Source organism: Protopterus annectens, chromosome 12.part0 (assembly GCF_019279795.1).
Source record: "Protopterus annectens isolate FY-2018-M chromosome 12.part0, PAN1.0, whole genome shotgun sequence".
NCBI lineage: Eukaryota > Metazoa > Chordata > Ceratodontiformes > Protopteridae > Protopterus > Protopterus annectens.
The window spans coordinates 399340018-399356562 of NC_056746.1; the positions used below are offsets into that span (position 1 = coordinate 399340018).

Sequence of the window (16545 nt, forward strand, 5' to 3'; positions counted from 1 at the left end):
CCTGATTCCCTGCATCTATATAAATGCTAGTATAATACTTTGGTATAATACTTTGGTGTAGATTTGGACATTGGTGCCAGTTCCTACAGAGTGAAGGGGGCTGTGAAGCTGTTTATACCATCACTCAGGAGTTTGTAATCATCTTTGGAGAAGCTTTTTTGTTTAACCCTAGCAAGAGGGGGGTCGGGGCGATGGTAACTTTGAAGGTGACTGCTTTATGGTCAGATCTTACCAGGGAGGATGATACTGTAGCAATGCTGCAGTGGTTACTCATGTTGGTTAATACCAAGTCCAAGACATTATTACCAATGGTGAGGATATTGACTAGTTGTTCCAAGGTGTTTGCATTGACAAAATCGAGAAATCTCTGGACATTTGTTTCTGGCATGAGTAGATCTTCCAATCTCTGTTTGGGTAGTTAAAGTCGCCCAGGATCAGGGTAAAGGTTTGAATCTTGATAGATTCAAAGAGGTCCAATAGGCAGAGGTGGGCATCTTGAGTCAAATTTGGGGGCCTATAGCTAGCTGTGATTTGAATAGGGGACTTGTCAATGGTTAACTCCACCTGGAGTGTCTCATGTGCATAATACTGACTGACCAGCCTGGAGGTGTATATGTCTTTAATATATATTGAAACTCCACCTCCTTTGGTTTTGCTACCCACAGTCTGGGGTCTGAATGTATGATAGAGTGACTAACCAGGTAATGCTGGGGTGCTGTCCGCAGCTTTGATTCAGGTTTCTATGACTTCACAAATGTCAGCTTCTTCCAGGGTTAAGAATGCTTGCAATGAGTGCAGTTCATGTTTAGACTCCTAGCATTTAGAAGAATGACCTTTAATTTGCATTTTTTTTTCATTTTTATGTTGGTAGTTTTGACCTCATCACATTTCCTAAAAAAGGCACTATGGGGAGGCAAGAGCCTTTGTCAGAAGCCTGAAGCCCAAGGGAGACAGATGCAGGCCATCTCTGACAAAGCATTGTGGTCTGTCAGTCATATCTTCCCAGACTGTCTGGTACTGGATCCCCTTGGAATGACACCAGAAACTAAGCCAATTGTTAAAGTCAATCATTTCCTGTTTGTATTGAGGCATAATTCTGGGTGACGGTAGAATGCTGCTTAAAGCAAGGGACATACTTGCCTGGGACACATATTCAGCAAGCTCAATCATGTCTCTCTTCATGTAGGTACGTCTCAAGTCATTCATGCCAACATGGACTATGTCAGAGCCATAGCAGTACCTGTTGTTGAGAGACTTGACTGCGTGTGTGATATGGTGGATTCTGGCACCAGATAAACAGCTAACCATGACATTCTCCTTATCCAGCCTGGTGAGAGGCACATCTCTGTCTCACAATGGAGTCTCCTATGACTAGTATGTTGGGTTAATAGTTAAAATGCCCCAGTGGCTGTGAGAGACAGATGTGTGGACTATACGTGGTATGTGATGTGGAGGGTTGTGGAGTTTGCATGTGTTTTTGCCTCGGAGGTCTCCTTTGTTTGGTTATGTTTTTGTTGAGAACATCCGCATATGTGGGTGGGTGTTGCGTAAATGTGGATGGTGTTTGAGGTGTAGTGATTGTGTTGACATCCTCAGTGCCAGATATACTGGCTTGTGAGGGAGAGAGCATAGACTCTAGGTTCTTAATGTAATTCCATCTCTCACAAGTTTTGTTCCTAGGTGGTAGTAGTAGATGGTTGTCAGTGTACATGAGGCAGTTGCTAGTTAGCTGTATATATACATAATACACACAGCTCCCTGTCCCTCCCGCTCCCCTGTTTTGTAGTTCTCTCTTCACGTATATTTATGACTTCTGTTGTTCTCCTTATTTTCCATTTTATTTTTATCAAACACCCCTGTACTTGTGAGAGGTCTTTTCTGTTCATTAATCCTATTTGTTGCAGTCTACTTTTTCAGATCTGGGCCTCCACTACTTCTATCCCTGCCTACTTCCATGATCTTTATCTGGGGTTTACCATTTCCTTTGCAGGTATGCTGCTTCCTTACTGCCTCCCTCTCTTTTCTGTTCCTCCTCTATTTGCTTTATCATTTGCCTTACTTTCCTGTTAGTGCTTCCTGTTTCTTCCATTTTTGTAATCACCTTTTTGCCTATAGTCATTATTAGCCCTGTTCGTTTACCTCCTCTGGGATATTGCTTTTGTATCCTAATAGCAGTAGTTTGCCATTTAATGTTTCCGTTTCTGGCAGCCATTCCTCCTCCTCCTTGTATCTCTCTAGTGCCTTACATTTCCAGAAAATATAGGGCCATGTCCCTTCCTCCTGTCTGCAGTTCCAGCAAAAATCTTCTACTCCTGTAAACATCCTCACTAGTTTTTCCAGACTGTAAAATGAAATTCAGAAATTCTGGAATTTATATAGATGGTCTGGGAAGTTTGTTTAAGTCTAGGAAGATTTATCATGTTTTCCCACTCCTCCTGTATTTGTATTCCCAAATCCTTTTTGCCATTTTTTCAATTCCTTTCTCATTTTCTTATCTTTTTTACTCATCCATCTTTTTCCAGTTTTAGAAGCCCTCTCATCAACCTCCCTTTAGCTCTTCTGGTCTCTCACTATTTTTGGTACCTGTGTCTGTCATCTTCGATCTTTCTCAATCTACTTTTGATGCACTGATATTCCCACTGTAAATTATCCTGTAACTGACATTCCTCCTTTACTTTTTCCCATTATATCAGTCTTCCTATTTCTGTCAACTTGACCCAAAACATTTCTGTTAAAGGAAACTCTAGAAAAGAGCTAAGACCTTAATTTAGCATGAATATAAAACAAGTGAGGGTCAAGTGATTCACTTGATTGACTGAAATTGACTGACAATTAAGCTACAGAAAATCCCACTTTTTATACATGTTTAGGTTAACAAAGTAACATCCATTTCGAAGAGTTCTAACCAAGAGAATAAGTCCAGATAATTGTTCAGTTTGTAAAGTGAACTTAGGTATTGTCTTTTCCCTGTTCATAATGACTTTAAAATTTATCCTGGTGGATAAGGAATCTCGATTTTCAGCCATCCTTTATAATATCAAAACAAATTCTTAAATAAATGTAGTACAGAACACATCAAACTGTGTAGAATTCTTATGTTATCAAAATATATCTTAGAAGTCACATTGCTGTAATTTTACACAACCTGTAAACCACACTGCATGGTAGTTTTATACAATCAAATGTAGTAAAATTAAAAGCTGATACATGCTTTGTATTATTGCTGCTACTGTTTGAACATAGTATAACAACATTAACCTGGTGGATTTTTTTGAAAAGGTCACCAAAGCAATGGATGAAGGCAAAATGGTACATACCGCATACCTTGACCTGCTCAAAGCTTTTGACGCATCTCCCTGCTCAAGCATTGTAGAAAAGCTACATAAACTAGGAATAAGCCCCTGTCTCACCTGTTGAGTTGCCAGCCAGTTTGCAGATAATATGCAGGAAATCAAAATAGTGGAAGTTACCTCCACAAAGAGACCAGTCACCAATGGTGCCCCCCGGGGTCTTGTTTGGCATCTACTTTTTTGAGCTAAAAGACACTCTAGAAGGGTTCTGGCTGACTAAGTTTGCAGATTACTGCAAGCTAGGAGTAGTCATTGATTCACCAAATGACTTGACGGTCTTGCAGGAAGGTTTGCCCCAAATAAACAAGTCTTGCCAAAAGCATGGATTGAAACTAAATGCCAAAAAATGCATTATTGTATCCTTTAGGAAGTCATCTACCCTAGGCAACTGCCACAAAGAGCTGACACATTTCAGGATTTGGCAATTAAGACAGTGACCTAAGTTTTGACCAATATGTGTCCATTGTTTTAAGAAAGAGTATTCAAAATGAAACGCTGTACAACAATGGCCAATGAAGTAAAGTTCTCTTGGAGAATAGGTAGTGTGGTTAAATGATATAAAACTTAAAAGTGCAACATATATAGCAAAAAACTTGCATACATTTCCAGTACTTAAATTAAATGCACTTACAAGATATTCACGCTGTGAATGCAGTTATACCATAGCGAAATGATGGCTCCAAAGTATCCAGTCTTATGATGGCTTCAAAGTATCCAATCTTTTTGGTTTGATATACAAAATATCCACACTGAAGATGTAGTAGCTGCTATGTGACTGTGATGAACTGTGATAACAGCTTAACCAGTCTAACAGATCAAATAAAAGCTTCTAGCTTTAATGGCAGTTAAAATCCTTTTATTGTAGGAAAAGTTAAAATCTTCATGTCAAGTTAAAATCTTGATGTAGAATAAAACAGTCCCTATGTATTCCAAATGATAAGCGCTTTCGGTATCTTCTTCAGATCATAGAGACTGGGACTGGAAGTTCCTTTTTATAGTGCTTGCTTCCTTTACTGTTGAGACAATCATTCAGTCATCACACTGTCAATCAGCTGTTTAAACGCACCAATCCTCTTTCCTCTCAGCTGAGGGTGTTCCATTTCCTATACCTTTTGCTTTTGAGGGGTGTGATCAGTCATGAATTATTAAGCCAGACAGACCTCCATGTTAGCTGATAGTTGGTCTTCTAGCTTTTAGTATAGGTTTCAGTGGAATGATGTTATTCAAGCCTGGCTCAGTATCAGCACGGAGGTTCACAATCCACTTACTCTCCCTGCATTCAGTAATATTTTCAATGTTGCCTTTCCTTATTCCACTATATACATTCTCTATCACCTTATAAGTGAAAGAATGACCGACATTTCTTTCAGCATGTGTTGCTAAAGCATTATGTGGATCTTTATTGGTAATGTCTCTTTGATGTCTCAAAATGCGATTTTTAAACATCTGATTAGTTTTTCTTACATAGAATGCAGGGCATAGTTTACAGGTAGCCATGTACACCACATTGGGATTTATACAAGTGGCTTTGACATTAAAGGTGTATTTCTTCTTTGTCCTTGGATGTTCAAATTTGTTATTACAGTCAATCAGTGGGCATGCTGTGCAGTGGCCACACTTGAACGTGCCTTTATGTCCAACGATTTTATGTTTGCTAAACCCATCCTTTGTGCAAAGTAACCTCTTTAAATTTTCTTATTATTGGCAGCCCTGATGCACAACCTTCCTCCTTAAAGATCTGCATCCAAAATCCCATTCTCTCCATATTTATTCTATTTGCCCCCTGCTTTTATCATCATCCCTTTCTACTTTGAATTGTAATTTTCTGCATGTGTTATATACAAGAGCCTTAACTGTGTAGCTCTGAAATATCCCCTCAAATCGAGCAACCCTAAACCAATGTGTTCTGTTGGAAGGAGGAACGTATCATTCATTTTATTTCCTGAAAAAACTTGAAACTCTCAGAATGTTACACAACACTGGGCTGTCCTTTTCTGGTTTTATCAGGTACAAAATGATATCATCTACAAATAAAGCCAACTTTTCTTGATTACCATACCAATTACATCCTTGAATTTCTGAGTACCTTATTTTCTTTGCCAGTGGTTTTAAATGTAATGCAAATAACAAAGGGGAAAAATGCCCCTGCCTGGTTCCTCTGTTCAGACACATCTTATCAGATAGGAGTTTTTCTCAGTTTGATTTTTGCCTCCGATCCCTCATATATCCTCTTAATTAACCTTATTTTATCAGGGAATCCACATGCTTCCATTGGCCTACTCACAAATCCCAGCTTACTCTGTTGATTGCTTTATCTTCCTCAAGACTTACTAACAACAGCAGTATTTTCTTACATTCTGGTTCCCTTTGGATCATCATTGTTCTGTTAATGTTGTCAAATGTTTGCCTCCCCTCCACAAAACCACACTGATCCATGTCTATCAATTTTGGCAACACCTTTGCCATTCTTTTAGCCATTATAGACATAAACACTTTATAATCATAGTTTAAAATTGAAATAGGCCTTTATGAAGCAGGATCTGGTGGGTCTTCCATCTTTAGATATTATTGCCACCGCAGATTTTTTCCAGGATTTTGGTGCCTCCCCTCCTTTTAAAACACTGTTAAGCAAAACCTTCCAGATCTTTAATCTTTCTTCCTTCCTAGCTAGCAAACTTCCACCAGAATACTATTCATTCCTGGAGAGTTTCCTGCATATTGGTTATACATCACTGTTTTTATCTCATCTTCCCCTTTGTTAACTGTTAATTGCTGAGCCTCATCTACTTTTAACCATAGCATATTTAAGTCTTCCGTAAGTGTTTTCATTTATCCTTTTTCCTGATTACTTCATTTCTCTGCTTTATACAAAATTTCATAACATTTCTGAAATGTCTGAATACCTCTGCAGGATCTCTGGTTATTTTTCTTGTTATGGGCTCCCTATGTTTGGCAACAACCATTTATACTTTCTGTTGCACAAATTGTTGTGCTAAAAGTTTTTGTGCTCTGGAGGTAATATCAGAAAACAGTTGCGTAAAAGCAATTTTTCTAAACTCATGCGTATTATACAGGTACTGTCTCATTTTCTCTTTAGCACTCTGTAGTTGCACCTCTTCTTGCTCTGTAAGATTCCCCTTATTCTGCAATAGTTGAACCTTTGTCAGCACCTCTAAATAATTCTTGTTACATCTTAACCATATCTTTCTTTTATTTTTACCATATTTTTAAACTCCACTTTCATTTTATCCCACTCATTAGCTATTACTTCTAAAAAACTTTTGTCTTCCCTATAACCCCCGAATAATTTCCAATACCTATTCCTTAAATTCCACTCTTAACAGATAGGTGGGGAGCACTAGTGTCTCACTTTTACTTCATTATCCTTCATTTTTATCTTCGTTATTATTGGCCCATGATTTGAAATCGTTATTTGATACATGTCAAAGCTTTCAGTTAAATGCACATATTCCTAAGAAATATAATTTATATCTAGTCTCACCCAGTTATAATATATAAATTCTCTCCAAGTTCCTACTACTAAATTCACGTCTTCCATATCAAATATTTTCAGAAATTTCTTCAGAAGTCTCACCTCTTTAGTTATATTTTCCCTTCTAGGCCCTCCAGATACATCCGCACTGTTTCAAATCAGATTCGATTTCCACCTGTAAGTAATATTCCGTCCTGGAAGCTGATTATTTCTCTCAACTTTTTTTAAGCTGCAAGATAGCAGTTGTAGGTGGAATAAAAAATACATGCCAGTGTAATCCTTCTCCTCCCTTGCCAGTTGCCCCTTCCTACCACAAATCTACCACTATTTTTCCCTCTTCTATCCTCTAGCAGTTAGTATAACTACAGTTTGTTTCCTTTTTCCCTGATTCCCTGCTGAATATCCATCCTGATATATTTCTTTATCAAATGCAGATCTGTCTTCTGTACCATTGCAATTGCAGTCTTCATTTCCTAATATAGAGTATGCTTTCCTTTTTGTCTATACCTGTGGACCATTCAAATTCCAAGATAATATGGAAAGTATCACCATTGTGGTAAGCTGTTATTCCCACCCGTTATATATGACAGCTTTTTCAGATGTCTGTTTCCAGCTTTTGTGATACATGCACCCACTAATGTTTTGCAAGTTGATCTTTTATATAGTTGTTTCTTGTTTTCTCCATTTGAACCTTTGTCACATTTTGCAATACCTTTTCTGTTAATGAAAAGCTTTGTCCATGATTCTTGAGCAAAGAAATTGAAAGCTATGCTAATAACTGTGCTGCATTTTGTGACCTTTTGATCTGGTGTATTAGTGTGCTCAAAGTTCTTAAAATAATGTTTCTCAGATGACAGTTTTCTAGGAAACAGTGTCAGAATGTCACAATCATTTTGCTTAATAGTATGAGCATTGTGCTGCGGTAGCGTTGTCACCTCACAATAAGACGCTGTCCGGTTCGATTCTCAGCTAGAGCGTGGAGACATGCGTGAATGGGCGTACCTTCGTTGAAGGTTGTGCATCAGGGCTGGTAACTCGGCACGTAAAAATCAACTACCAATCATTAGCGGACCAGAGTTTCCGCTGTGGCGACCCCTAACCGGGAAAAGCCGAAAGACACAAATGAGCATCGTTCACTCATCATCTGTGTACTGATACTGGAACTCAATGGCATGACATTTTTAAAAGAACTGTGTTGAGGCGGACCTAATTGAAAGTCAGAGTGTAAGAACAGTCCTCATATTTAGACTGTTGAGTTAGTTTGATGCTTCAGGAATGCTTGAATTGATTGAACATGGTCTTAACAGGTAGTGAATAACCTCTGTTTTTTGGGTGGGGGATAAGGAAGCTTTTATTTTATTTTATATATATATATATATGTATAGAAATATATACGTATATGTATATATTTTACAACTTTACTGCAGACTCATCAGATTGAAAAAGCTAAGACTGTTCTCTGTTGCATATCGCTTTCTCAGAGGCGATCTCTGTCTAACGTACAGAGCCATTTCCAACCCAGAATTGTTGAGCAAAACCAAATCTACTCGAGCTACACGCTCTAGGGATATAAACCTCAACACAACATTGAATGGAACATGCTGGAGGGATAGATTCCCTTCGCAGAGACTTCCCTTACTATGGAACAGGGTCCCGATCTACATAAGACAGAGCCCCTCACTGTCACTCTTCAAGAGGAACCTTGATGAGTGGATGGGTAACAGAAAGTTCACACCGGGGATCACACCAACAGCACTGCTAGGTAGGGGCCAAGGGTACTAGCTGCTAGTACAAGGGTCTAGGGAACTACTAAAGGGGCGGTGAATACCGCACAATGTGGCTGGGCTAATATATGCCTTTGGGCAGATAGCTTAGTACCAACCTATGAACCTATATGGGGGTTGTTGCAGTGTTGGACATTGTTGAAATAAGCTGGATCTTCGTGTACAGCATAAGTTCTAGGTAGTATTAAAGCTCATTAGTTCTGTGGTGTATTTTAATTTTCTGTAAAGTGCATTAAGAAAGATTAATTTTTTTGCCTGTATGGGATGCCATTCTTTAAATGGCATTCATCTCTATTTTCTTTACTTATAAAGAGTAATGTAAGACTCTATAGAGTTAGAAAATAAATGCAACACTGTTTACTTTTAGTAGTGTATTATATTGTATAGTTTTTTTATTAGAAATTTTATAATTTTATGTATGTTTTAGGTTCAAAGACCAGTTAAAGAAACAACATTAGACAATGAAAATATCTTGCTGGAGCTAGAGAAAGATGTGGTAAACAAAAATGCAATATATGTCACTGGAATAAAGAAGAATTCTACAGAAAATGATGTGGTGAAGCACTTCAGTCATTTTGGGCAGCTTGAAGCAGTCATTTACCCTAAGGATGCAAAAACTGGAAAATACAAGAAATATTGTTTTATAAGTAAGGCTATATTGTAGACTACAGACATTTCAAATATTTTCATTTTGCTTAAACTCTGGGTATTTTCTTTTGTGTTGTAACGTGTAACAGTTTCGTTTTTTTAAGTTTAGTGGGCCCAAATGTTCTTACTAGGGAAGTGTCGTGCTTTAGACTTTTAAAACATTTGTGTATCGATTAGGCAGTGCATGATGGTCCAAGGTGCGAGTCCATGTGTGGTGTATTGTCCTGCATGTTTGCATGACAAGCAATTAGATGTATGGGACAATGTCAAGACATTAGGCAAAAATCACAACCTGATGTTGTGGTGTTTCTGAAAGAGATGTATTTTTGATATTCTGCCAGTGACAGAAACGGTATACAGGGAATGGTGACTAGGAAGTAAACATACCGGGATACACAGAATGAAGAAGATTGATTGACATTTGATTACCAGGAAAGTCCGACTGGGTATAAGCCCATTTTCAGCAGAGGCCCAGGGAGAAAAGGTCCAAATTATTATAAAACATTTTAAGAACTATAATTTTACAATCTTCAAAAGTAAAACAAAAAAAATCTGTTTTTTAAATAATTATAACAAATCAGACATAATATAAAAGCATTGGTTAAGAATTGCTGCAAGTTATATGAAAATCATTTAATATTTAGAGAAAATTTAGACAGTTTGTAGAGAAATTAAATGTAAGTCTAGTACAAACAGGAATTTCAATATGAAATGAGGGAAACAGGCTTATGGTATATTTAGAGAGAAATTCAGGGAAGAGAATTTGATAGAAGTGAAGAAGGGATAGTAAGGAGTTATAAGGAATGGAAATGTACTTGTTCACATTTAATTGTATAGTTTTCCCAGTTTTGAGTAAGAACAGAGACAGATTTTACATAGGAAATCTTTCAGAGTGGTTTTGGAAGATGGAAGGGAGGGTATTGACCTGATGAATACAGGTAAGGAGTTCCAGGCCTTAGCAACCTTGTACGAGTGCAGACAATGCCCAGCAGATTTGATAGATTTGTAGACAGGCAGAAGTTTTTGGTCAGTAGATTGCAATGACCAACTAGGAACATATTTGTGTAAAATGGTTCTTAGTGCTGGACAGGCAGATGGAGGCTGGATAATTTTATAGGTGGTAATAAGAAGCTATGTATATCTTAGTTGATGAGGCATTTCTAACCAATTTAAGCTTTTTAGTGGTGGGTTTCTGAAAGGAGTATTTGCTGCAAATTTAGCAACTTAGTTATAGCATCATTCAAGTTTTAATTTTTGTGAAGCTTGGTGGTTAGTGAGGATAAAAACACCATAAAGAAGTGTTTGATGGAGATAGGTAGTGATGTGTAGTTTTAGTTGTGTCAGTGAGAAAGTTTTTGGCTCTGTAAAGCATCCCTAGTTTTTGATGAGTTTTTCTTGTAGAATTTTGTATATGCAGGTCGAATGTAAGATTGTCATCCACTATCACCGCTAATAATTTGCAATGAGAAATGACTCCAGTTGTATTATCAAGAGAGAACTTTAAATTTTGTTTTTTCATGAGAGAGGGAGTTAGGGGGAAAAAAGTAGTAGTTTGTTTTTTTTGGGGGTTGAACATGAGTTGTGAGTAATGAAGCCATTGTTCGTTGGTTGTTAAAGCTTCCTGAGTAATTTTTTGGATGTGTACCATCTTGTCAGATGTGTAAATGAGAGTGGAATTATCTGCGTATTGTATTTGGGTGGACAGTTTTGTGGATGTATGGAGGATGTTGGTGAAAAAGTTACAGAGGAGAGGACCATGGATAGAGCCTTGTGGTACACTGGTGGTGATTGGGAGGTAAGGAGAGAGCATGGAATGCCATTTTACTGACTGATACCTATTGTTGCAGGTAGCTTTTGAACCACAAAAGTGTGTGCTGAGAGAAACCTAGAGAGGACATTTGAAGTAGAAGTTTGCTGTGACAAACTGTGTCAAAGACTTTAGACAAGTCTAGAAATAAGGAAAAGACTAGATCTGAAGTATTTGACTTAATTTGATCTTCAGCCTGTGGGTCTCTAATCCGAATCTGATCTGGCACAGTCCCATTTTCCAGCTTCTGATCCGAGCTGCCAGCTCCACCCCTTACCCATAATGCCCCTTGTCTCCTTCCTCCCTTCAGATCTCATTTGCTGCTAGTGAAGCAACAAGCGTGGTCCGAGCTCTTAGCAGTAGTTGGGTTTTTGTGAGTAAAATTTTGTGAATTTTTTGCTATAATCTCTTTCTCTTTTTCTTTTTTACCTTTTCTTTATCTCCCAGTGACAATTGACTGTCAAAAAAAAAAAAAAAAAGTTTTTCTTTCCACTTCTTCCATCTTTTCTATCACATGTGGGGGCCTTTTTTTTAGGGATGTCAGAAGCCCCTAAAGTAGGGTTCAGAAAATGCACAGAGCGTGGCCATAATCTTTCCCCAGCAGATAGCCACACTCTGTGTGTGGTGTGTTTGGGAGCAGCGCATCTCCAGACCTCCTGTCCTATCTGTGCTGGGTTCAACCCCAGAGCACTGAAGGAAAGGGGGGACAAACTACTATTAAAAGGCCTACTTCCCGCCTCAGGGACAGTAGTAATTTCATCCCCCTCTGGGGGAACAGCAGCAACTGCATCTTCTTCCTCCTCCCCAGCCTCTGGGACTCAAACTCCCCTGAAAGCAGTCTCCCGACCACTCTGTTCAAGCAGCTCCTCCACTGAAAGCGAAGCCTCCAACCAGGCCTGGGTCTCCTTGGCTAGGGTCTCCCAGATTTTCCCCAGAGCAGGAGGAAACTCCTATCCAGTCCCCAGTTAGGTCCTCTCCCCACCAGCATTTCAGACCTATTTTGGTGGCATCTTCTTCCTGCTCCACTCAAAGCTTGAGTGAAGCGGAGATGGACAAGATGATGCAGAAATTTATCCACACTTAAATCCAGATGGGGTTCTTGCCTGCACCCTCTCCCTCTGGAGGTGGGAGCTCGCAGCCTTTTTTTACACACATAACTCCTTCTGTGATCCGACCATCGGTTTCAGAGTCCTTGGATCCGAGGACCTTTGGGGTCGAGTGGGTGGCGCTGACAGTTCCATGTATCTCGAATCCGGCCATTGTCTTGCGCATGTCTGATCCAATGGGGTCGGATCTGAGCTCTCTGTGCCGTAGTCTCGAGGTTGGATCTGAGGGGGTGCTGTCAGCTCCAAGCTTTTTGGAGCACAGTATCCCTCTTGGCATCTCAGCTCCTAGAGCCTCTGCTCTGACTCCCCTGTCAGGTCAGAGGGGGACGGCCCCCACCGGTATTTCCCAGGAAGTTCATTCCCCTTCAGCCTTTGACGTGGTGAAGAGGGTTCTCTTGGTTTCGAGACCCTTGACTATTTCATCCTCAGACTCCATCCAGACCCCCTTGGCTTTGGATGTGGTCCCAACTATCTTGCTGTCTCAGGGACAGCCCATGACCGTGCTGCCTTAGGAGGCTCCCCCACAGGAATGACAGGACGTTTGCTAGTCCTCTCCAGAGAGTCCCACTGAGGGAGGTCCCTCACAAACGGATGTGTAAGAGGACGTACTTGGACTCTCCACCAGAGTCCCTCACTGAAGACACTGACTTGGAAGAGGGGGAAGGTTCCCCGAGGTCACCCTCAAGGATGGCTCCTTTGGAGACATCATGGAACTCCTCCACCAGAGGGGGGGGGTCTGCCCCATAATCGACCGTGGATGAGTCAGTGTTCTTGGAGGCGTTCGGCATGGGCCCATCTATCTCTTGGGTGTCCCCTCCTGCAGATCCTTTAGGGGATCTTATAACATCTAGGACATGGAAGGGACCGGACACAGTGGAGCCTATCCCTAAGTGCCCGGACAAGGTCTTGAGTCCCCCATTGGACAAGACGTGCTGGAATAAGGGGTCCCCATTGGATACTATGGTTGTGGTAGCCGCCACCAGGAAGGAGCTCGCACAGGGGAGCTCCACGGTTCACCCTCCTGATCAGGAATCAAGGGTGATGGACCATTTTGGGAAGCAGGTGTATGCTTCAGTGACCTTCTCGGTAAGGGAGCTGAACTACATGGCATATGTTATTTGATTACAGCAAGACTTGGTCAAGGAAGTCGCTGAGTCGACCCCAGAGTCCATGTCGGCGGTGGATAAAAAGAAGTTCTCTGCACGATTGGCCACTCTTAAAGCAATTTCGAATATGTCCATGCGCCTGCTCTCCCACGCTATTGAAGGGAATTCCAAGGGCTGCCGGGACAGGCGTTGCCATCAGGCGCCATGCCTGACTCTGGCTTTATCAACTCTCAGAACCCTTAAGGCGTCATTTACAAATGCCCCTTATGATGGTTCGTCTTTTTTTGGGAAATCTGTTAAAGAGATTCTGGTCCAGAGTGAAAAGGATGGGAAGACGCTGTCTGCCATCGGAATCCGCTTCTCCTTCCCTCACCGATCCTTTTCCAGGAGTCAGAGAGGGACAAAGAAGATGCAGTTCCAGAAGTCTCAGGCACTTTCCTGGGACACTCAGGGCTCACCTTCCCCCAGAGGCAGAGGGGGTTATGACAGATGCTGCCCTAGCGGCAGAGGGGGTCCTAGAAATTTCAGGTCCTGAGGACCCTTCTCGGAGAAACCTGGACAGCAGCCCTGAAGGGCTGCCCGACTGCTAGTCTCTGGAGGTAGACGGGGGTCACCTGTAATTACACCCAATTGCATGAGAGTCCATTACAGGAGATTGCTGGATGTTGCGAATTATATCCAGAGGATATTTCACCATTCAAATGAAAGTTTTCCTCACCCCGGACAGGATACGCAGTTTGAAGATGCACATCCTGTGAGGTCCAAGTTACGATGGCAGAAGCAGTTCTAAGAGCATTGGGTCTATGGCGGCCAAGATCAACCTGTTACCTTTATCACATCTTCATATGCGAATTCTCCAGTGGACCCTCGGGGTTCAGTGGTTCCTGTTAGCTCTACCTTTGTCTCATCCCATTTGAATTTCCCGAGTATGCAAGGACTCTCTTCGGTGGTGGATTCAGTCCCTGGACCTGCTGAAGGGACGTCCTTTTCTTCTGGCCTTTTCCAAAGCCACAGTGACCACAGATGCCTCCCAGCTGGGGGGGGGGGGGCATCGCTCAGGAAGGATAGTCCAAGGCACGTGGTCCCAATCCGAGACCAATTTGCATATCAACATCCTGGAGATGTGGGCGGTTCTTCTTGCATTGCAGGCCCTTCATGCTTATCTTCCTCTAGGAACAAATAAAGTTCAGACAGATAATATGTCAGTGGTCTGGTATATCAACAAACAAGGAGGAACCAGATCTTATCCCTTCTGTCGCGAAGCCATGAGAGTGTGGGAATGGGCAATCTCCACTGGCTGTTTTCTGGTGGCAGTGCACATTCTGGGACGGTTCAACATTCTGGCGGACAGGCTCAGCAGATCTATCCCTTGTGCCTTGCAAGTGGTCTCTGAATCTTTCAGTAGTGGAACAGATCTTTTAAAAGTGGGGTCATCCTTGCTGCTATCTCTTCGCATCTCCTTCCAATGCGAAATGCACCAAGTTCTTCCCTCTGAACCCCCCGCAGGGGGAAGCCCCCAGAGACGCACTAATTCATGCTTGGCCTCCCAGACTTCTTTATGCTTAACCTCCGTTATCCCTCATGTTGAAGTTTCTTCAGAAAGTTCGCAGGCTGGGGAGCACTGTGATCCTCATCGTCCCATTCTGGCATTACCATGTCTGGTTCCCTTCCCTATGGTCTCATCTACTAGTTCCACCATGGACATTGGATCAAGATCTGGATCTCATCTCTCATCCCTCAAGGATTCCTCATCCAGACCTGGACATGCTGAAGCTCACTGCTTGGCTGCTCTAGTTCCCATGGTTGTTAGGACTCCTGGTTTATCTTCTCTGATTAAGGATATTTTGGTGGCGGCTTACAAGTCTTCCACCAGAAAGGTGAATCGTAGCAAATGGAAACATTTCTGTATATGGGCATCACAGCATGCCTTGGATCCTTTCACAGCTCCAGTGTCTGCAGTACTAGAGTTTCTGGTGTGTATTTTTTGTCAAGTGGCCAATTTCTCCACAGTGAAATTTCAGTTGGCTGCCATTTCTATTTTTCATGTGGGGGAAAACGTGTCTTCTTTAGCTTCTTCAGAACTTTGCAAGTCCTTCCTTAAAGGTATCATTCTACTTAGACCTCCAGTTAAGGATCTCAGTCTCCCCTGGGACCTTATCTTTGTGCTCTAGGCGTTAGTCTCCCCACCTTTTGAACTGGCAGCTTCGGTAGATTTACAGTATCTGTCTTGGAAGACTGCTTTTTTGGTGGCCATTACTTCTGTCAAGAGTGTGTCGGAACTTCAGGCTCCATCCATCGAGGCTCCATATATGATATTTCATAAAAATAGAGTTTCTTTGTGCAATAACCCTTCCTTTCTTCCCAAAGTAGCGTCTGAGGCAAATATTAACCAAACTATTAATCTACTAGTGTTTTCCCAATTTGTCAAAATAAAGGGAAATATAAATTGCAGTTGTTGAATGTTCATAGGCAATTGAGATTTTACTTGCACAGGACTAAAGCATTTCATGAATCGGATCAATTGTTTGTTTCTTACTCAAGACCTTTCTTAGGGAAACCAATTTATAAAGTGACAGTTGCTCATTGGATTTCTCAGTTCATTATTCGAGCATATTCTTCTAGAACAATTTCCCCTCCAGGTCAGGTAAAAGTGCATTCTACCAGAACTATGGCAGCTTCAGTGGCTTTTTGGTCTAGTGTCACTGGATAATATTTGTTTTGCAGCTACGTGGTCCATTTTGCATTACAAGCTGGACATTTTTTCAAGGAACAGGGTATCCTTTGGCTCCATGGTGCTCCGGAATATCCTTCCATGAGGGCCATCCAGGTGTTTGGTAGCTAGGGACTCTGTCCCACAGGTTGAAGATCAAACTACTTCAGATAAAGAAGTTATGTACTCACCATAACGTTCCATTTGAGTAGTTGTACTTCATTTGTCTTCAGCTTCCCCCGACCTTGTCTTTTTGGTACTGGCCATTCACGAGTATGAATACTCCAGAATTGCTCGTGGTCATTCTGGGAATTTAGGCTTTTCATAGGTTCATAGGTTCATACTAGGCTATCTGCCGATCTCCCATCCATTGTCCTGTAGGTGCTGGTTACCAGAGTTTAAGCCAATTATTAAAGCTGATCATCTTATCTCTGTATTGTGGCATCATTGTAACCTTGATTAAAAAAAAGGAAATGACCCAAATGGCCAATGAATTACTAGTTGCTGTCTCTAACCACCTCTCTGAGGGACAACACAGCTC

At 41.2% G+C, this 16545-nt stretch overlaps 1 protein-coding gene across 1 annotated transcript in view; it reads left to right on the forward strand.

Annotated features, from left to right (window-relative positions):
- The window catches only part of REXO5 (RNA exonuclease 5), a 1525618-nt gene that overhangs the window by 1324422 nt on the left and 184651 nt on the right, over positions 1 to 16545 (forward strand). The window contains exon 17 of the mRNA XM_044089498.1: positions 9055 to 9274. Within this exon, the coding sequence (XP_043945433.1) occupies positions 9055 to 9274 (220 nt within the window). The remainder of the gene's footprint in view (positions 1 to 9054; positions 9275 to 16545) is intronic.